Here is a 21,886-nt window from a genome sequence, read left to right on the forward strand (position 1 = left end):
TCTCAGTCAATGTTCACTGCCAGCAAAATTCTGTACAACTACAGCAAATGTGTGCAGACATTTAGATACTCTGTTCAGAACAGTTAACTTTCAGTTCAAAGCCTAACAAAATTTAGATCACTGAAGATGGATATATGCTGCATTTTCACAGACAAATGAAACTATACACTTGAAATAAGACAGATTATTCTGATTTTAGCAGAAAGTTTATTCAGTTTTTTTAGCCTTTTTACCATCTATACAAAAGTGGTCATATTTGCATTGAAATGTGCATGTATATCGGCAAAATATAGATGTAGTTGTCGCTGAAGGGATTTATTACTGCCGTATATGTAAGTCATGGGCTAGCAGTGAGAGAAAGTGACCCAAGAATGCAATTACAGTAAATTTACCACACTCAATAGTGGTATCTACAGTATTGTGACAGGCAAAACAACAGATCAAAAAGTTTGTTCTTGTTGTTATGATAGCTGCTTGGCTTCAAATATTTATGGGGTGTGGGGGATTGTATAGCGGTGGATGAGATATGCTAAAGATTTTTTTCTAAAGGTTCAAGGCAAGAGAGAATGTTGCAGTCAATGTGAAATTCATAAAAAATGGACCCAAAATACAGAGGACACCATGGATCAGCATTAGGGCTACAGCAGACTTCTAGTGGTCGTATCATGGGTTGTTGTTTCACTTACCATACTAGAAATGAAAAGCATCTGCAGACTTTTTGTTGTACTATAGTATACCTCAGAAATTGTAGCATAGAGCTTTCATGAGGCATATTGCAGAATTTCAGATTTATGTGTTTGGTATTACAATATGTACTGCAAACTTTACTTTTTTTGCAATGCAGCACTAATCTATGCAAAAACAGAGGATACGGCAACACATAATATATGCATTTTGCAGTGCTTCGAGTTGTTTCTGTTTTTTTAGTCCATTGTATTTTGCGTGACAAAGTAGTCTTGCTGGGAGAGAGCATTTGCTATAGTTATGGCAGCATGAGTCATTTTTGGGAGAAGTATGAAGTGTTTTGGTGGCTGTAGTGCATTTTGCATGAAAGATTAACTGATGTGCTCATATACATGGTTGTTAAGCACACTGTGTTGAGTTTTGAAAAACTGGACATGGTATTGACCTAAGTGTGAAAACGGTTGTAAAAAAAACTGTAAATGTGTGTTCTGTCTTACATGGTGATGGAAATAATTCATTTGTGGTTGTCAGTATTTTATTTCAGTAACCATAGCAGCCACAGTAACTAGCTAACATCAAAGCCGCATCTTGACATTTAGACATCTCATATATCTGATTTTACACAGCTGGAAACTCCTCTGAGGGGGTTGTGCAATGCATTGTGTTTGCACATATATTTGTAAATGCACACTTTGTTAATAAAATTCAATTTACCTTTATTTTTTGCAAAGTTCCCCGTAATGATCTACATGCTAGATATCTTTAAAGGTGTATGAATATTTGCATTTCTAATTTATTTAATTTGTGCTTCCCGTACATTATGCTTGTGGATACAACATACACACGGAGAGGCGCAATCCTCTGCTGCATATTACAGTAGCTGTGGTGGGCTGAAGGCTTGTGGGTTTTCACTCATTAATTAACTGCAGTTCCAAATCTATGACCTTTGTGCCACACTGTATAGGAGGTGCAAGTGCTATCTACCAAGTCAAGTTTGTGATTCATGTTGGAAGATCAAGGTCATGTCAAAAAAAGCTGGGGATGTGATGTGTCATTGGAAAGTGAGGGTAGCCAGATAGCTTGCTACTGAATGTAACCATCTAGGAAAATACAAGTGTAACATGATATCAAAATGATGTCGGTACTAATCAAATTTATAACTAGCCAGCTAGCACAGCTATTTATGAACAACTATATTAGTTTGCTACCTACCTAATGTCTCGAAAGCTACATTTGTAGTTTGTAGCACAGTTTCTGGCCTTCCATAAACAAGTGGAAAATTCTTTTCCTTTGAACAAGTACAGCTTTACTGTATGATGAAAACTCATGGTAACCCCAAATCAAACCATAGGCAATATTCTCAACTATAAAGATACCTCCCGTAGCTCACTATGTGTGCCATCTTTTCTCCTATCAGGGATCAGATTTATTTCACACTCATGCAACTCTGCCTGTGGCCTCAATTCCTCCTTGATTCCTCAAGCTTCTTCTGTACACTTTTTAACCTTATAGCTATATTCATATATTGGAAATTTGATACCAGATGGCTTTGTATGAAATATTAGGATATGTGGATATTTGGATATGTACAGCTTCTTTAGAAGTATTTGTCATTTTTCAGTAATTTCTGTCTTCCTTTTGAGTTCCTTTTCCTGGGATCTTGTTTTATTGTTTCTGTGTGTGTGCGTATGTGTATATATATGTGTGTGTGTGTGTGTGTGTACGTATGTGTATCATTGTGTGTGTCTGCTTGTGTTCATCCTGTCTGCCCAGTCAGCTGTGGACAGCCCCAGACGTGACCATGGCCTCATGAAAGGTTTTTTAGAAGCCAGCACTCACAATGGGGGTCTGCTGTCAGCCTATGGCCTAACAGCTGGCACTGTCCCATGAGGGACCGGCTCTCTTTCGTCCTCGCTGTCAAAGTTTTCACCACGGCCCCAGAGTATGACACTTTTCCTGCTGCTCACCAAATCTGTTTCACCAAGCAGAAGAGGAGGAATCAATCCTGACTTTATTGGAAGAAAAGACATATATCAACAAACAACATTTGTTTCAGTCAGGGATGCAAATAGTATATTTAGTAAATAAAACAACATATTTATATGTTTAACCATACCTCAACCATTCTTGTAAGACACATTACATATTACATTACATGCATTTAGTAAACGCTGTTATTCAGTGTGACTTTCAGCACAGTAGAACATAGGTTTATCCATTCACTTAATTACTTAACACACAATAACACATTTAATAACATGAAACCAAACAAACTTGATAAAACTATCCTTAACTTGATAAAACAGCAGTGCTTCCCCAGTCTCTTCAGGGTTTTCCTGAGAGACTGGCAACACAAGCTCAGGGGGGCTTCTTTATGCAGTCAAGATAGGAGGAAATATTGCTTATACTATTGCCTCTGCTACTACCTTGGAAGTCATATAGCATAGCATTAGGCTATATGCATAAGCAATCTGATGGCATTTATCCTGTGCCACAGGCTGTCCTGCCTGGATCCTCATGCAGGACTCTACAGGACATCCACTCAGTGCTCAAAGAGTCAGTCTTTTTTATGTGGTAGACACCACTGGTTGTAACAGCTACTTTGTGCTTGGCAGGGTGGGCAGGAACATGGCTGCTTTTCAGCCATCCTCAATGGAGCTTAATTGAGGCAAGGAACCTTCCATTTTCCACGGTAGCTGTTTGTGATGTGTCTGAGTTTAACTGCAATTCTGAGAGGTTAGAATCCCTTCAGTTTTGACTTGGTTTAATGTTATGTTTGTTTAGGTATAACCTGAAATACATCTGCATCTCATTGTGGAGCTTGTAAATTTTTTTTGTTTCAGGTGGTCAAAAATTTTTCAACCATGAAAGATCTGTTAAACTTTGAAACTATGTATAAATGATAGGCTGTGTTTTGTATATGAAAGGGAGCTGGTTTTAAATCTGCAGGAATGGGGCATTGTTTTGTTGCTGTCTTTTCTCTCTTTTCCTTTGTTTTTCCTTTTCGTCCTTGTCTTTCTCTTTCTCCCACTCTCCTTCGCTCTCCAGACTTTATGTCTGACTAGGCGCTACCTAGTTCTCACAAAGTAGTAGTAAAGTGCTCCAGCATCACACTAACATGAAGAGGAGGAGGGTTAGGTCGTGACAGTCATAATTGTAGTCTCATTTCCAGGGCTCCTCTTCGTTCTGTGCAGCTCATGATAAATCCTTAGTTTGTTCCAGGTTAACGCGGGGCTTCTTTGCAGACACACACTTCTTGTCTGGGTCCATTGTGATGCACCTCCATTATCATAAATGGGGGGCCTTGTTGTCACTTTGGAATTGAACAGCAGGTGACAGGGGGTCTAAAGGGAGAGACTGAAGAGGGGGTGCTGGGTGAGGAAATGGAGCCCTCCAGTGAGCCTGAAGGACTGGCCTGAGACCTGCTGCCCCCTGAGGTCATGTCAGCACCCCCACCCCCACCTCCCTGTCCCTGCCCGCCCCCACACACACAGCTTGCTCCCCTGTTAAACCCCCCTGGCCACTGCAGTCTCCCCTGCAGAGGAAACATGTGTTCTGGCTGTTACCATTGTGCTGGACCTCTTGGCAGGGTACCAGATGGAGAGGCCGGGCAGAGAGCATTAGTGGGCTCCCCGGCTGGCTGACTGGGGGGCTGGAAATGCTGATGAAGGTATCTAGGTATACATGGTGATATATACCTATGGCTAGGTGGGGCAGCACTGCCTAACTAATAGCCATGAAAAAAAGTTATTATTTCTGATGTTTAACCCCCTTGTTTGATGTATTGAAGTTGTCTGTCGGTGTCAGAAACTGCTAGCCTGGCCACCAAATGCTATGGAGCATGACGATGAAGTGGAATAATAGTCCCTGATGGCTATTGAAATTAGTGGTTTTATGTAAAACAACACAAAACAACTTTGTGGGCGGGGGCTTTGAACCTTGATGAGATGATAAGGCATCTTGATTTAGACTGCTGTGAGGTAGCCCTCCAGAGTGAATCCAGTCACTTGCTGCCATTAGATTTTGAATGCTATCTGAACCCTGTCATGGTGCATGCAGAACTGTGATCCAGCAGCAGTGAACAGACTCACACCTGAAGGCAGAGCTTTGCAGACCAGATGGCCCAGGGTATTCTGTTGTTTTGGGTGCTCCCTTACCTTCCGCTTCCCAGACCTCCTGTACCGCTCCCAGCCCCTCTCCCACCTTGTACGCCCCTGGGGCCTGGTCTCCCACATCAAGGCCTTGAAGCCTGGAGCTGGAGGGATTCCCCCTGCTGAAAACATGTGTAAACTCTGAGGATGAAGACAAGGCCAGAGAAGCCCTTTAAACTCATTGGCTTCAGAGGGTCTGTGGATAAATGGGATTAGCAGGACTGTGACCACCCCTCTCCTTCCACCCTTGCTTTCTGTCACAGTCTCTCTATTTTTTCTCTTATCAGAAGGCTGGTCCAATGCTTTTATTCATATAAAAATTATCATGAGCATTTTCACAGTACTTTACAGAAGCAGGCCTACCTGATGGTCCCGTCAATATTTTCTAAAATGACAATATTACTTTATGAATATGGTGAGGCCCACTCTAGTTACAACTTTCTAAATTCTAGTCATTAGTGCACAGAAAGTGCAGTGTCTCTGCAAAGAGTACTAAGTGACCAGCATCTGCAGTGACCCAGCAGCTCTAAATACACCTGTTTAAAGCTGCTCAATCGTCAGCAGATGGTCCAGAGAAGGCGCTTCAAGCTGAGGATTTAATTAGGGAATTGCCACAAGTCACACCGCAGGTCCTGCACCAGTCCACAAAATAAAGGGTCCAACGAAAAACAGTGGTGCATCTTTTCTTCCTGTGCCCCCGGCCCTGTCCCTCCCTGCTCAGCCTGCCAGTAAGCGCTGTCTCTCATGCCTGTGCGAAGGGAAGAAGTGAAGTACAAATGCATCACTCAGTCAACAGTGCAACATGCTCTGTGAACTTAACAGTCCTCTGCACACTGTATGATCTGTCTTTTTCCTCTGTGAACACTTAGGCCTCCTCACGAGACCTTACTTGCTGCAGTTAGCGGACAGAAACATGCAGAACACCTAATCAATTGTGCAGTGTTGTGAAGGGGTTTGTTGCTCTCATAGCCACATATAAGAATGTTTTATTTATTTATCTTTTCAGCCATTGGTATTTTCACAGTTTAATTTGTGTATTTATGGCTGTCGAGACATATGCTCTGCAGACAAAGTTATCAACTTTAGGTGCTGTTTTTGCAAAATTTCTTAATTTCTTTACATATACCAGCAAAAGGTTTGCCACCACGTAACTGCAGAAAATGTAAACAGTTTTGCACTTCGATTATAATTATTTTTTTAATGGACTTGTAGAATCTAAAGTAACTTTTGATTTTGTTTCCCTTGTAAAGCAAATCATTCAGTAGAAGTGTGTCTAAACAATGGAGGCATTTCTTCTACTAGATGTGAGCCACTTATTGTACATAAAGCGTTTGGTACCCCCCCCCCCCCCCACCTCCCCTCGCCCTTTCTCTTTTTTCTCTTCTCTTTGGCCCTTTCTCTTTTTTTTTTAAGAACGCGCAATACTTTTAACATAATTCAGCTCATTGTTTTCACCCTCACCCCCCTCTTCCCCACCACCCCCTCCCTAAAAAAAAAAACAAAGAGGGGAGAGGGACTGCAGTCCCCAACTAGCCAGGTGTTCCTTACTGCTGGCCTGCTCTCTAATGACTCAGGCCCTGGTGCAGCAGCTGCCAGCCAGTCCCTTTTGTGTAACTCTATTGTTAGCACACACCCCTCGTTGATTCATGGGCTATGCAGGGGAAGACCTTTGGAGTGACAGGCACTTGCTTATCTTAGAATTCTCCAAGCCCTGACGTGTGTGTGTGTGTGCAGGCGCGTGTGCCGGGGGAGTGGGTTTGCATACATCTGCCTGCCTGCCTGCGCGCGTGTATGTGTGTGTGTGTATGTGTGTGTGTATGTGTGTGTATGTGTGTGTGTGTGTGTGTGTGTGTGTGTGTGTGTGTGTGTGTTTGTGCGCATGAGTCTCATTGTGAGGTTACCGTTCTCCCATTGGTCTATGGGTGGCCACTTGCTAATGGGGAAAGCCTAGACATAGCAGCTCCATCTGTTCAGACACTCATTGTTCAGCTTGCCTGCCTTGGAAAAGTCCAGGAACCACACTGTGCTGGAGAGGTGCAGTCGGTGACTATTGTACAACAGTGAAGCCAATGCCGTATGTCCTCCTGCAAGTGCATGGAATTTTTTGGATTTCGGTTTGGAAAATAGCAGACAGAGGATAAAGGGGAAATACTTTTCTCTTAGCCTTCCTACATTCAAACCAGGAGAGCATTGCAAACTTTTCCTTACGCAAAGGAATGAGCAGTACTTATTTTCAGAGCACTTTCTTAGGAGTTCCTTTTGTTTAAAGTTGCACTGGGAGCCAGTGGTAAGTATTCGTATTATTATTACCTTATTTCAGCTTAATGCAGACCATTGCTGATTAGTTGCAATTTTGTTTTCAGGCAACCAATTTTGGCTTATTTCTAAAATATACATTCAGATAAATCAGATCAGCTGAAGAGAAGAATCTGCTGGGGGGCAAAATGGCCCTAGGGATGAGGTTAACATAATCATAAACAGTAATAAAACCCTACTATTTTTTTTTATTATAGGCTCATGAAGAAGAATCATATTTTACTGTGTGAGCGGACATAACCTAGCTGGATTACAAATTCACAGATGTATGTGCTCACAGTATCCCAGTGACCAAGCTGATCAAATTAACAGAATTTTCGTGCCATTATGTGCAGTTAATGACTGCACTTTCATTTTTCATTTGCTACTAGCAGGTTTTGACAAGTGACAGTGTGCTTGATGAAGCTTGATGAATTCAACAAATGTATTTTCCCTGTGACTGAGGGGGACTGTTCTCATAATCACATATCCACTCGTCCTTATTAATGAAAGCTTCCTGTGTTGTAAAGTGTGCCGTATCCAATGACTGCTGGCAAAACAGCAATAGAAATAAACAAAACAACAAACCTGGCATTAAATAATCGAAGATGTTTAAAAGCAATATTGTTTATAAGAATTAATGCTCAATATGTAATGGGATGTCATTAGGTCTGAGGATTTGCCTTTCATGTTACTTCTCCTAACTTGTCACTCCAAAGTTTTCCTGTTTACTTTGTGCAGGTTGTGTGTTTTCAGGCTTGTAGAGATGCATCTTGCTTCAGGAATAAACTCAGCGATGAGAGTTAAACCCTGACAGAAACTTGTTGCAGGAAGTATCAGCTTATTTTGAGCATTTTGTCAGTTTCCTATAGGCATATGAATATTGGTCCTGCGCTATGCACTGGGGCTCAAATTGGAAATTTTCAATGAAATGAAACAGGCCAATAAGAGTAAAGACAGAGAAGAGAGGAGATGAGATGGTATAGACATGATGAGACTGGAGACATTTTTGGGGGCTGGGGGGGGGGGTGTTCTTCCAAAGGGTTAAAGCGAGGTTCCCACTTGGTCACATGGCCTATTGTGCAGGGCATATGCAGCAACCCTATTCAAAGACTCCAGAAGATGGGCAGGACACCGGTTGCTGGTCCCCTGTGGCTGCAACAGACATCTGTTGCCCTCCTGGCTGTAGACCATCTCTTGGCTGGAACATCTCTCCTTTTGTTCACAGCGTAGCTACACAGACAGCAGGCTCCCCTCGTGGCACAATGGGAATTAAATCCACAGGGACCTTCTCCTCCAACTAAAGGCATGTGTTACAGGGTCATCATCTGTACTTGTGCAAGTACTGACCAGAGCCAGTGATATACACTTTCAAGCTAAAAAAAAAATCACACAAAGTCACACAAAGCAGAATAGTGCTGTACCTGGAGTTGGTGCATGGTAAGGTAGGGAACACCTTGTCAAGCCTATGAACTCATGCTGCTATAATTAAATTATATAGTTAAAAAATAAAGTCAAATAAGGAAAAATTACCCGACGTCAGTGATGCAGTGGGATAACGGGAATCTGAATGCAACTGGCTAAGGAGTAAACATAGAACAAAGCAGGTTAAGGCCAAAGAGAGTATTGTTCCTCTGTTTATGTTCTAGAGATGGGGAAAATTAGACACTTCAGATATAAATTCAGTTGATTGGTTACACCAGTCTGATCTGACCTTGGCAAGGTTAGTGAGACAGTGGTTACTGGAGATAGAATAACACTTCTGTGTTTGCATTCCTCTCCCCCACTGGTAAGTTTGATGTATTATTTGTTAGATAACTTTCTATGGCACATAGGTGAATTAGTAGAAAGAAAATTGACATGAAGACTGAAATTCTTGACTGTAACAAACAAACAAACATCAGCCTACTTTATGAGACATTTCTATTCAGTTTGTTAGGAAGGATATTAGCATGTATCTCTTTACATTTAGGATGTGCACCTGATTAATATCTAAATGCATTTTAGTGAAAGTTTCTAAAACAGACTTGGATTGGATGGAAATAATAATTGTCACTATGTGGCAGACTATCTGTCTTTTTTGCATTTGGAGAACTGTTTTGTAACTATTATGTACCCCATTGACTAGCAGAAAATACTGGAGTGCTAGTTTTGATTGAGTATGCTGTTGATGAAGTCCTCAGAAAAAAAGCCTAGTACAACACATTGTTATACAGAGCCAAACACAGATGAACTCAAAGTTCTATTTCGATCCATTACATACCATCTGGCATCCAGAATCTGTGATGGGTGGGAAAAAAACGGAAAACATCATCTACCAGCAAAGATTCTGAATGAGTGCGTCAGTTGTGCAATTTGTTCTTATTTGAAAACTTTAGTCCTGCCAGCAACCTACTGTTGCACAATAAGTGCAGCCTACTTAACTATGACGTGGTGGGCCAGTGAGTACCATGCTAGCTTGTATTTTGTCTACCTTTTCTGAGCATATTCTACCTCGTTTCTACTGTGTGTCAATATTAGCACATAGTGGCTGGTGTACATGTACAGACTCCTGTAAGCTGATACGGCGAGCTGTGCAACACTGAAGCTACACAGAGACAGTGAGACCTTGGGTGATCTGTATGGCCGATTGTGACTCAGCACGGTGCTCTCATAATTTTCTCGGGGCAGTTGGTATCGCAGCCTGCCTCCGTCTGCGCAGCCTGCGCAACAATGCCCTGTCGAGCTGCCCTGATTAGTTTGGCAGCTGCATTGTTCAGGGAGGGTGAGCCAGACACACTTGAGCCCCCCGCCTCCTTTGTGCGCTCCTTTTGTGAGTGAGGACTAAATTATTCAAGCTCTGTCATGGCATTCATGGGACATTCTTCAAGCGGCGGGAGCTTAGCAACTGTAGGCTGTGTTGCTAAGCAGCCGTCCTGAGGAGCATGCCCCCCCCCCCTAACTCTAAAGGAGTTTAGATGGGTGGGTGTAATCTGAACTCCACTCCCTCCAGTTCCTCTGCCCGGGGCCCAGCTCCTGAATAGGCAGGACTCCTCTGATGCATTTCCCCCACTCAGAGTTCCTCAGCTCTGGCTCTTAAGGACAGAGGAGGTGGTTGGTGCTGTGATTCACTGATTTTGAGGGTGAAGTTGTTTATATCCTGGATCAAAAAATAAGCAGACCCTTCAGAGCCAAATCCAAGCATCCCCCTTAGTATAACATGAATACAACCACCTGAGGCAGCTACCAGGAGCTAGTCATTAAAGATTTCCAGGAGATTGCACTAAAAAATGCACATTGTAAGTTTCTTAGGTTCACTTGTCTGTCATTACAGTGATCCTAATTACACTAAATGCACCTTTAAGGGGTGGATTTAACCCGCAGACTTGCTTTTAATAGCCTGAAGTATTACAATCTTTGTCTACTGTATTCCAAAGCTAAATGTAAATATAGATTTCCAGGCCTTCATAATTGTGTATGTAAAGTGATGCAGTTCTACTGTTATTAATGGCTAGCAGATAGGTTTGGGGTTCATCCAGTGCAGTCAAAACGGAGATTAATAATATTTATAAAACCTCAGGTCTTGTTAGTGTTCTATTTGGTATTTTATATTCAAAAGTTCTGCCCTCCTTTCCTCTTTGTTTGAGGCTGGTGTTCATTTTGAAACCAAACCGTCATTTTGAAACCACGCAGTAAGATAATGTGGGTCATGTTTTCACAGGTGTGCTGGTTAAAAAATGAACAAACAGCAGAATATATGATGTTATATGCTGGTTAAAAAATGAACAAACAGCAGAATATATGATGTTATTCTAATTCCCTTATTCCACCCTTTCACACTTTGCCCTTATAGCATGTTTGTGTCACTTTGCAAGACAGCAGATCATAAGTTTCCAGAAATTTACAATCAGATTGTGTAGTTGAAGAACATAAATTAATGGAGATTTAGCTGCAGTTGACAGCTTTTAGGCAATTCATTGGCCAACAGCAGCCTCAGGTCTTGACATCAAGAGCAGTCTGTATTGTTTTCTGAGACAAATAACAGAGGTAATTGATAACTTTTTAAAGCCACACTATGCTGACTTTTTGTTTGTGAATGTTTATAGCAGTTGAGCTACTGAAAAATATGTAAAGGCATGTGTTATTTGATGGATGTAAAACTGGTCATGAGATATATTTTTCTTGAGATGTTTATGTTGTCAGTGTTTTATGTTTTCATTGCATTGTGAATTTTACCTTGTTAATGAATATTCAGTACATAATGTAGCACAGTTACATAGTATTGTAAATTAGTCTGGAATTACTTTGCTGAACAATTCTGAGGGGTTTTCTAGAAAGCTCAGCAGGATGTTGCTGCAAGATCATACTGATAAATACATATTTATAACCAAACAAAATCTGCTCAGTGTACTCCTATAAAATAGTGTTAAGAATACTTAACTGTCTGTAAAGTGATTTGAATTTCTTTCTTCAGGTTTTGTGCTGTGAGAATGTGGGTATGACTATATACATCTCACCGTAGACAGAAAACTTCTACAATGCCTCTACTAATTAGGAGGCATATTAACCAAAATTCCAATAAAGCATTTAAGTGCAACTGCTGTATAACTCTATTGGATAGAATCAGGATGCTTGTTAAACTGTAAATGTAAATCTTTATCAATATTTACATGTGCCATGTTTGCAGAATGAAATGGTTTGGATGTTGCATGGGTTGGATTTGACATGTTTATTGCTCCCTGTTCAGCAGAACTGCAGGGCAGGATACCCTCCAGAGAAGACAGGCAGGGCAGGGTCATTATCGGCCTGGAGCTGGATGTGTGTGGCAGCTTCATGGGCCTGAAGGACCGCCTGGATGATGGAATAGGCCGCATCCTAGACCTGGGGCTGGATTTAGACTACCTCCATGTGGAGAGCACAGACCGGCAACCTGACAACATGAGAGCTCCATGGCCCACCGCCCAGGATAAGGGTGTGGCGGAGGGTGCGGGGGGAGCCCACACCAGCAGCAGCGGCAGCAGCAGCTCCTCTGGGGACTCGGGAGACTCGGAGGAGAGCGCCGGGTCTGACAGTGAGGCCGAGCGGCTCCACGGCGCTGCCAGCGAGGGCCCAGGAGACAGCAAGTCGGGACACAGCGCTCAACGGCAGGTCTGTAACCCGGAGCCAGCACAGACCCAGCCGCCAGAGACCCCGCCGGGACAGCCTGTAGCCCCAGATGTGCTCAGGGAGTACCGCACTAAGATGGAGTTCGCCCTGAAGCTGGGCTACACTGAGGAGCTGGTGCGGCTGGTGCTGAGCAAGCTGGGGCCTGACGCCCTCACCAACGACATCCTGGGAGAGCTGGTCAAACTGGGCAGCAAGGCGGAGGCCGAGCAGGGAGGAGGATCGACGGCTTCGCAATCCTCCTCCTCTAGCTCATCTTCCTCATCATCATCCTCCTCCTGCATGTTCCTGTCTGACCCAGACTCCCACAGGCCCGAAACCCCTCCCCTTCTAGAGCTGCCGGACAACGAGGACAACCTGCGCCCCATCGTCCTGGACGGCAGCAACGTGGCCATGAGGTGGGTACCAGAGGCAGGGTCTCCTTTCAGTGGTGCGTCTATGTGCAGAGGTGTGGTTTCCTATAGAGGTGGGTCCCAGGATAGAGTTGGGATCTCTCTCTGTTGGTGTGGTCGGCATGCAGAGCTGTATTGTTCCTGTAAATGTGTGGTCTACGTGCAGAGGCAGGACCTCCTGATACAAGTGGGTCCCAGAGCAGCTGTGTGGTCTTTCTATAGACTTGTGGTCTACAGGTGTGGATGCATGACTCTCTGTAGAGGTGTCTATATGCAGAGAAGTAGACTCCCACTACAGGTGTGGTCTGCATGAGGGCGGGGTCACTATTGCTGTCTGCAGAAGCTCAGGATAAAGACATTTACTCTAACAAGATATAAACCTATTCTGGTATCTTTTGTGAGTGCATATCTTGACATATCCCTCCATCCACATCTTCAGATCAATAACAGCTGTTATTAGTTTTCTATGATATCAGAAATGGTGGCTGCATTTTTGTCAAAGTAGAATCTGTAAAACTGGACCCAAAAGAAATTCTGAAAGTAATTTCTCTTGGTATAACTTTATATTCACTGGCATAACAGTATGTGTGATTATCAGTCTCATGCTGAGTAAACTGCATTATCATGCTGAGTAAACTGCATTATATATCAGCTGGCACACAATAGTCCCAAGGGCAATTCTGCAATATTTTTGAAACCTATATTATGATGACAAAGAGATTCTGTCCATCCACCACTGTCTGAGTCATTGTAAAGTCTTTGTGGGATGAGGGAAGCATCAGATGTGGCACTACAAAGGCCCAGCATGCAAGGGATAGATTGGCTCAGAGCACATCTTGCTAGATTGTGATGCTTTGTTTGCGTCATTGCCGAAAAAGGAAATGACAAAGCACACTCTTTGAGATCATCCAGATAATCTTGCAGAGAGGGACCTGAAGGGGTTTTTTGTCTCCCCCCTTTCCTACAGCACTGTAAGGTGACAGTTTAAGTCAGAGAAGTGCAGTATATATATGTACGTGCACATGCAATACAGAGGCAAGGACGTAAAGGCATCTGGTCTATACATTTGTGTCAAATCGCATTCATCACTGCTTTTGGAAATATACACACTCTTCTACATTCTTCTTAAGTTAAAGTTTAAGTTTTGTGTTTGTATCTGATGTCTGGTTTTTATTTCCCATTCCGTTTCCTTATTGAGCAAGCATCCTCACCCGGGGGGTGTCTGACGCCTTACACATCCTTTAAACGAGTGCAAGGCCAATATTGTGCAACAGCAGCATCCCAGCCAGGGTGCCAACCTCTATTCTGGCCCACAGTCTTTGAGTCGTTTGAGACCCTCAGCATGACCATCCTGCCACACTGCTGAGTGACCTTGGTACTTGTGTCATGCTTTGGTCCATGTGCATTTTTGCAGCCATGGGAACAAAGAGGTCTTCTCCTGCCAGGGGATCAAACTGGCGGTGGACTGGTTCTTGGAGCGCGGGCACAAAAACGTCACTGTTTTTGTGCCCGCCTGGAGGAAAGAGCAGTCCCGGCCCGACGCCCTCATCACAGGTAAGCGCACCGCAACTGTTAATTTCACACATGCCTGATTTTTGTTATATACAACAATGTTTGTTGTCATTTTTGTTATAGACAACACGTTAAGAGCCACTTAAAGCACCGTATGTGAACACCTCACATGGTACACTTTAAGAATCTTTGCCCATTACAAAGACAGCCTTGAAGTATTTAAATACCCTTTGCAAACTCATTCAATGTCAATGTTGTTTCACCAAAGCCGTCTGACTACCCGGGATGGGAATCCTCACCATATGCAAAACTTTTAAGAGCGGGTGGTACATGTGTTCAGGTGAAGGTGTAGGGCCCCTTCCCAATGTGCTGATCACAGGTTGCACGCCCCTCCCTACAACTTCCCAGGGGGCAGCAGGCGGAACCAGACATATAAGGAGTCCGGCAACAGTAGCAAAGCTCTCTCACTTCTCTTCCTCTGTCCCACAAACACTCACACACTTAAAGGCTGCATTTGGGGTGAAGGCAGCATGTTGGTTAAAGCCCTGGACTGTGCTGAATCCCTTCTAACTCAATAGCCCATGTACCATAGACCATAGCTTACTACTATTTTTACGTAGGGGTGCAATTTAAGTCCCATGAAGGGCTTAAGGAGCGGTTTCTTAGGAGAACTAAAGAACAAAACTAAGAAAACAAAGTTATTTTTGAATGATAACACCTTATTATGGATTGACCTAAATTTTTACATGATTAGTATGAATCCAGTACATATTTAAATAAAGCTGAAGTTCATATTTTAATCTCTGGTCAGTACTATATCAGGGTCTCTTGTATGGAGTTGTGACTGTGCCTACAAAAGATTAATTCTCAGGTTACTCCTCACATTATAAACTCTAAAACACATAACATATGTACGTGTTAAAATGCCTGATATCTGAGCTTGAGTGTTTGCAGAATCACACAGTTCTTTCAAGCTGTCACTACCTGTAGCTGAACAAAAGGCCAAAACTAATTAGACAACATATACAAGTTTGCCCATCAGTGAGGTGAGCTGCCTTTAGGTTTTTTACATGTACAAAAACAATCTAAGCCCTACAAGCTGAAATGTGTCCAAACAGAGTATGCAGATGAGAGACTTTCTCTAATACTGTGAGAGGGAAGGTTATGACATCTATCCCCAAGGCACTTGCCAGTGGTACAGCAGTATATACCACTGTGGTGTACTGGTAAACAGTCTTAACAATACTGGTTTCAGTGACTGAAAATTTAACAAAGTGAGTACCAGCACGTACGTTGTGAAAGTCGTGAAATACAGATTCTCTCAAAAACCTGCAAGATGTACGGTGGGGCTCATTGACTTTGGTTATGGAAGTTCTGCACACCCAAGTAAAAACTCAACTATCAAAAGCATCATTATCTATTCTTTGGAAACCTATCAAACGCGTGACCTGATAAAACACACACTGCTATAGTTTTAAAAGTTACTGCAGCACAGGGCTCCAGCTCAACTTACCTGCTTTTAACCTCTCACATCCTGTTTATTAAGCATTCACGCCAGCTTCTGTTTTATGTAAGTTGCTCTGATGGATGCAGAAGCAGTGCAAAGACAAGGATAGTCTGCGTTACTTTGAGAGCGGGAACGTGTGGGTAGACTGAGACAGATGGGGAAACCCGCACACGAGTTTGTCCCTGTTGTCCAGGGCAGTGATAACATGCCTCAAGCCTCATCCTTGTGTCTGGGGACACGGTGGAGTCACCGAATGAAAAGTTCCACGCGAGCAGAAGCTGCCTGTTTGGCCCACGCCTCGCGCGTCTGTGCCCTTTCGCCTGTTGCTGGGAAGCCCACAGAGCCGAATCAATGGAGCCAGTCGCCTTTGAAAGCTTCTCTGCTGCGGATACAGAGAGGATCACCTTTGACCTCACGGTTTGAACAATACCACACACTGCAAAAACAAGCATGCAAAAAGAGAGTGTTTGTGACTGTATAGTGGTTCACTCGGTATGACTTTAAGTTACTGATTTTGAGACATGTCCAGAGAGGAAAAACAACTCAAAGTGTTACACCACTGCTGTTCACTAATGCTGTGTGACTTTCTGTCACTTATACAACCATTTGTGTCATCAGAAAAAAAATACATATGGTTTTAACTCTCATGTCTTTCATCCCTCAGTGGACATCTTGGAATTTCACTCCCCCTGTATGATACAGAGATGTGCCAGTTAGTTTACAATCCCAGAATGCATTGCCACTGTGCTTCTGTGAACTGAAACTATGTACTGCATATTGACACTGTGCTGTCCGTAGACCAAGAGATCCTGAGGAGGCTGGAGAAGGAGAAGATCCTGGTGTTCACCCCGTCCCGTCGGGTCCAGGGCCGCCGGGTGGTCTGCTACGACGACCGCTTCATCGTCAAACTGGCCTACGAGTCTGACGGCATCATCGTCTCCAACGACAACTACAGGGACCTGGCCAATGAGAAGCCGGAGTGGAAGAAGTTCATCGATGAGCGACTGCTCATGTACTCTTTCGTCAATGACAAGTACGACAGACTGTCTTTAGAAGTCATGTGTGAAGACTTTCAGAAATGTTCATAGAAATGATCATTCATTTCGATCCAAAAAATTCATGTTGGATTTAGGAAATGTGTGTAAAACACCCATTTTGTTCTTACCCCATTCGTATGATGAATCCAAACTGTTCTTAAATTCATGCATGTTCTCTTAGATTAGCATAAGTAAATGCCCCAATAATCCTACACAAGGACATTCGGACTTTTCGTGGCTATTGCCGATGCTGTCGAAAGGGAAAAATGGGATATTTTCTCTGATTCAGAGACGTAAACAATTCTGACAGAGGTGGATGCAAGAAAAAAAAAAAGTATTTTGCAGAGTGAGTGGTGGCGTGTCCGCAACATCAGTAAATCACTGATAGAAGATAAGCACGACTTTAAAAGGACTCCCAACATCTAAATCAGATTTAGATCAAAATGTTTGTTCTTTTCTTGTCAACCAATGAAATTTGCATCTGACGTCTGGAAAGTATGTGGGAGTAGACTTCACAGATGTATACCGGGGATAAAAAGACGCATGGCTACGTGTAATTCGTACTTTTAAAAGAAGTCTGAATCTTGCCCTGATCTCTGGAGCGATTTGGCATGAGGTCCTCTCCTTGCTGTTCGTCTGATGGCAAACAAATGCCATCTTTCATGGCCATATTGTGAAGGATACAGCGGGCCGGTGTCATCTTGCACAACTTCTCTGCTATGTCCAAACACATCCGCCAGCCTTTTGGCACATACAGTATAGACAGATTTGCCATTATAATGTGCCAAGATAAATCTATAGTATAGTATAAATCTACAGATGAGATTAGTTAGTATATATATATTTTTTTTTTTTCGCGTTTTAAGTATTTCAGCTGTAAATGCGCATTTAGTTCAGAAAAAAAAAACTTGCTCACAGAATGCCAAAAAAGACATTGTCTTGCTGAAATTTTTGGGCTTACATATGTGGTGCCAGCGGACTGAGGCAGACGCGAAATTCGTTCCTATGTACAAACAAATTCCAGGTACGAAGAAATTGATTTATTCCGAAATGTTCGTCATTTTGATCGTACACCACAAGCGCACACACACACAAATGTGCGTACGCATGAATAGTTAATCTGGCCCGTTGACTGTCATCACTCCTCTGCTTGGGCCTCATAGGTGCAGCCATTGTGCTGCCAAATTGGAAAGAGCAAAAGAGAATCACCTGTAAGGAGCGAGTTATTCTTTGTTTTACTTTACCTTATGACTTGCTTTGTCCCACAGTAATTGCTTTGTTGTGGGGAAAAAAGTCTACTTTTTGGTCTTGTGAACTGGATTGTATTACACTAAGGAACTAATAACCTCTCAATGTGAGACAATTCACAACTTTGAAAAATCAAAGCATTCATTCTGCTTTTCAGTTAACACAATATTCTCACAATTGTTCTGCAATGGCCTGTCTCATCTTTTTATGATTTTTTCTCTGCAACCCCAGTTGGAATTGTTTTTTGCATGTCAGGCTTGTCATGACAAGCACTCTACAAGATCTCTGAAGTAAGATGAATGTAATCCTCTGATACAGTTACTCATTGTCAGTAGTTAAATTTTGCAGTACACAGTGCACTATAGCAGATAGGCACTACTGCGCTGACATCAGAGCAAAATTGTTCTGCCACTGTGGGCCTCCAGGCATTGACAACAGATGACACAGCCAGGTTCAAACCTGGGCCATTGGAATAATCTTGCAGTCAAGATGGGCACCTTTCCCACTAAGACACTCTGAAGAATATGGCTTTCATTCTTTAATACAGGAGTGTGATGAACTATGGTAACCCATAAGCCAGTAATGGGGCCTCATTGAAGAGGGAGAGTAGTTTCACATCTCTCTCATATGGCTGCTCGCTGTGAAGAGTTATTGCTGTTCTATGTCTGCTTTTCCTCTCCTGTGGGTAAGAGGGTTCCTGTCCCTTTGTGTCTCTGCAGGTTCATGCCACCAGATGACCCTCTGGGGCGTCACGGACCCAGCCTGGAGAACTTCCTGAGGAAAAGGCCTGTCATTCCAGAGCACAAGAAGCAGCCTTGTCCTTATGGTGAGTCCCACTCCTCTGCCTTTTCAGCACTTTTGTCCTTTTCTCCTGCCCCAAGGGAGGACTGTTACTCCCAAAAATTGCATTTAAAAGCGTGAACCATCCAGAAGAGGGAGGAAAAAAATATGGTGGAAGAAGCCAAGACAGTAGCTTTACCGCAAATCAACCACCAGAAAATGCATTCTTTACCACCAGAGATCACTCTCTGATCCTTTCCTTCCATAATATTTCAACCCCCTGAAATGGGGGAGAAATTGTCATAAATTGTCATGTGTTCTCCTGTAGGTAAGAAGTGCACTTATGGTCACAAATGTAAGTTCTACCACCCTGAGAGAGGACCCCAGCCACAGCGCTCAGTGGCGGACGAGCTGCGAGCGAGTGCTAAGAGCTCTTCAGGCAAAAGCCTCGGTGATCTGGGGCTGGTGAAAAGCCACAGCATGCCCTCCAGCATACGGCCCGACGGGGGGCTGGACAGTAAGCGCAGTGCGCTCAAGAGGCAGTCAGACCCTGGCATCCGTGCCGTTTCCTACAGCGACCTGGAAGACAGGCTGAGCTCTAGAGCCAAGCCGGAGACACGCAAGAGCAGTAACGGCCCCACTCCTCCTCCGCCTGCCCCTCCACCCGTCCAATGTTACCCTCAGGGCCAGAGGGTGCCTCCCGCGGGCGCCCCCTCTAAACCCCCTGGCACGGCCCTGTCGGCCTGCGCGGATCACTACCCCGAGGGCGAGCCCCTGGAGCTGGGCTACTACTCCCTGGTGAAGGGGTACTCCGGCCTGAGCCTGTCGGCCCCGCGCAGTCCCGAGCGGCGCTTCCCCGGGGAGGCCGAGCTGCGCATCAGCTCGGTGTTGTCGGACTGCAGCAGCGAGGGGGGCGGCAGCTGCGGGAGCAGCTCCGACTCCTACAGCGCGGGGTACAGCGAGCGGGCCTGCATGAGCTCCCCGGACTCCCTGCTGGAGGACAGCCTCAAGTGCCACCACCACCACCACCACCACTACCCCCACGTGTCACCTCCCCTCCCTGCCCCCAACCCCCACGCCCCCCACTTGCTCCCACAGCCGTTCGTCCAGGGCTCTCAGAGTTTGCCGCGCGTGCACGGCTTCGGCTACGAGGGGCCGCCGAGTCTCCACCACAAGCACCCGTTTCCTTACCTGCCCCTGCACCTGAAGCACCCCCCCATGGGGGCGCGGTCGAGCTGCCCTCCTCTTCCCCAGAACCCCCCGCACTCCCAGGGCTCGCCTCTGAGCCGCTCCCTGCTGTCCACACGGGTGGACAGTGCCTCTGACTCCCGCCTGTATGAGCTGTCCCCCCTGCACCCCAGAAAGCCCTGCTCCGGACAGGAGCATCTGGGTGGCTGGGAGACGTACCATCAGCAGCACCAGCCGGCACAGCCCTGCCACGAGCAGTTCGGCTTCCAGAGCCTGCCGGAGAGCCGCCCGCCAGCCTGGCGCCTGCCCTGGGGGCACCCCGCCTACCCGCCGGCCTATCCCGCCCACACCTCTCCCCCCCAGCCGCTGGAGCCCCCCAACCTCACCCGCTACCAGGACGTGCGCGAGAAGGTTTTCGTCAACCTGTGCAACATCTTCCCCACTGAGCTGGTGCGGCTCGTCATGGAGAGGAATCCACACATGACGGACGCTCAGCAGCTGGCTGCTGCAATCCTGACTGAGAAGTCCCAGCCAGGCTACTGAGCAGAGGTGCCCTGGCAGATTACACTGCTGAGATTTGTTTTCCTGTGCCCACATCAGCCACCGGCATGCAGGTATCTGTGTGCTGGCAGCTGGTTTGCTACAATAGCATATTCGCCATTGTTCCAGTTCTCTACTGGGAAACACTACCATCGAAAGCAGAACTACCTGAGACATCCATGTTATGTTTCCATTTTCCGAGGAAAAAGAGAAGAATCAATTATTTTTTTCTTTCAAAGAGAACAGCAGGGTTTTTTAATCCAACCAGAATTTTAACTAAACTGCTGTTTGAATTCTGGTGGTACCTTATTTTGTGCAATCACACACACAACCAGCAATATTCACTTGTCAGCAGCCAAATCAGTCTTTTTTATCTTGATTAAAGGCTTGCCTACACAATCATACCCAGATAACTGACTGCATTATACTGATTTCATGTTACTTGGTAGGAGGGCTTGTGATTGCATATGAAATTAATTCATGTAAGACTGTGTGAAGGTTTTTTATGTGTTGCTTTGGTTGTATTTATTTTGACATATGTTTTATAATTTTATATGATTTTGTTGTGGGGTAAGTTCAGACAAGGAGGTATTGATACTAAGGGAAAGTCTTAATGCTGTTTATCCAACACAAAACTTTTCAAAATCCCGTGAATCAAATTGCAGCATACAGAGGTCTGAATGGTTCCTGGGTGTTGGTAGATTCTGCTATAAGGTTAATGGATGACTAGTGTTGTCAGGTTGATTACATTATCATGCCAAATGAAAGCAAAAACATGGAGTTGTCTATAATAATGAACACCAATCCAGTCGTCTGGATCACGAAGCTACAACCCCATGGCTGCTCCTGAGCAAGTCCAGTGCCATTACTTTGAAGTTCAGGTCTCACTAAACAAACCATCGGTATAATTCAGGGGCAAATTTTGAAACACAATATATATGTATGAAAAGGGGAAGGCAGTATTTTTGAAGTATTTTTTTTTTCGTGGCACTAAGGATGCAGTGAAGCAATATCTGCGATATGCTTCAATTATACTACCTGAAGAAAACCCCAGCTGAACCCATTCTCCCTCTGTGCTAAAACTTAAGGGCTTACTTTGTCTTTGTGATCCAATACCTTACCTCACCACAGTTTTTGTATTAATTTTTCAAAATTTTAATTCAAATTATTTTTTGACTCTCCACAAAAACCTGACACCATTGAAATCACAAAATCATGGTTTTTGTGGATGTGCAGGATAGTGTGGTTGATGCACTGCTGTGTACATTTGATTTAATTTAATTTATTTAATTTATTATTTCTATTTTCTTTGTGTTGTTTGTGATGTTTCCATGACTGGGGTATGATTCCTGATGCCGTTAAAGTTACGTAGCGCAGCTGAGGTATGTTTAGAAAATGGCCAAATCTTGC

At 44.1% G+C, this 21,886-nt stretch overlaps 1 protein-coding gene across 1 annotated transcript; it reads left to right on the forward strand.

Moving 5' to 3' along the window:
* Positions 1-11,942: 11,942 nt before the first annotated feature.
* On the forward strand, positions 11,943-20,479 carry LOC118786222 (probable ribonuclease ZC3H12C). Its single transcript, XM_036541326.1, has 5 exons — positions 11,943-12,670; positions 14,079-14,218; positions 16,482-16,716; positions 18,688-18,794; positions 19,077-20,479. Exons 1-5 carry the CDS (start codon positions 11,943-11,945, stop codon positions 20,477-20,479), a joined length of 2,613 nt encoding a protein of 870 aa, XP_036397219.1.
* Positions 20,480-21,886: the final 1,407 nt, after the last annotated feature.

Source organism: Megalops cyprinoides, chromosome 11, assembly GCF_013368585.1.
Source record: "Megalops cyprinoides isolate fMegCyp1 chromosome 11, fMegCyp1.pri, whole genome shotgun sequence".
Taxonomy (NCBI): domain Eukaryota; kingdom Metazoa; phylum Chordata; class Actinopteri; order Elopiformes; family Megalopidae; genus Megalops; species Megalops cyprinoides.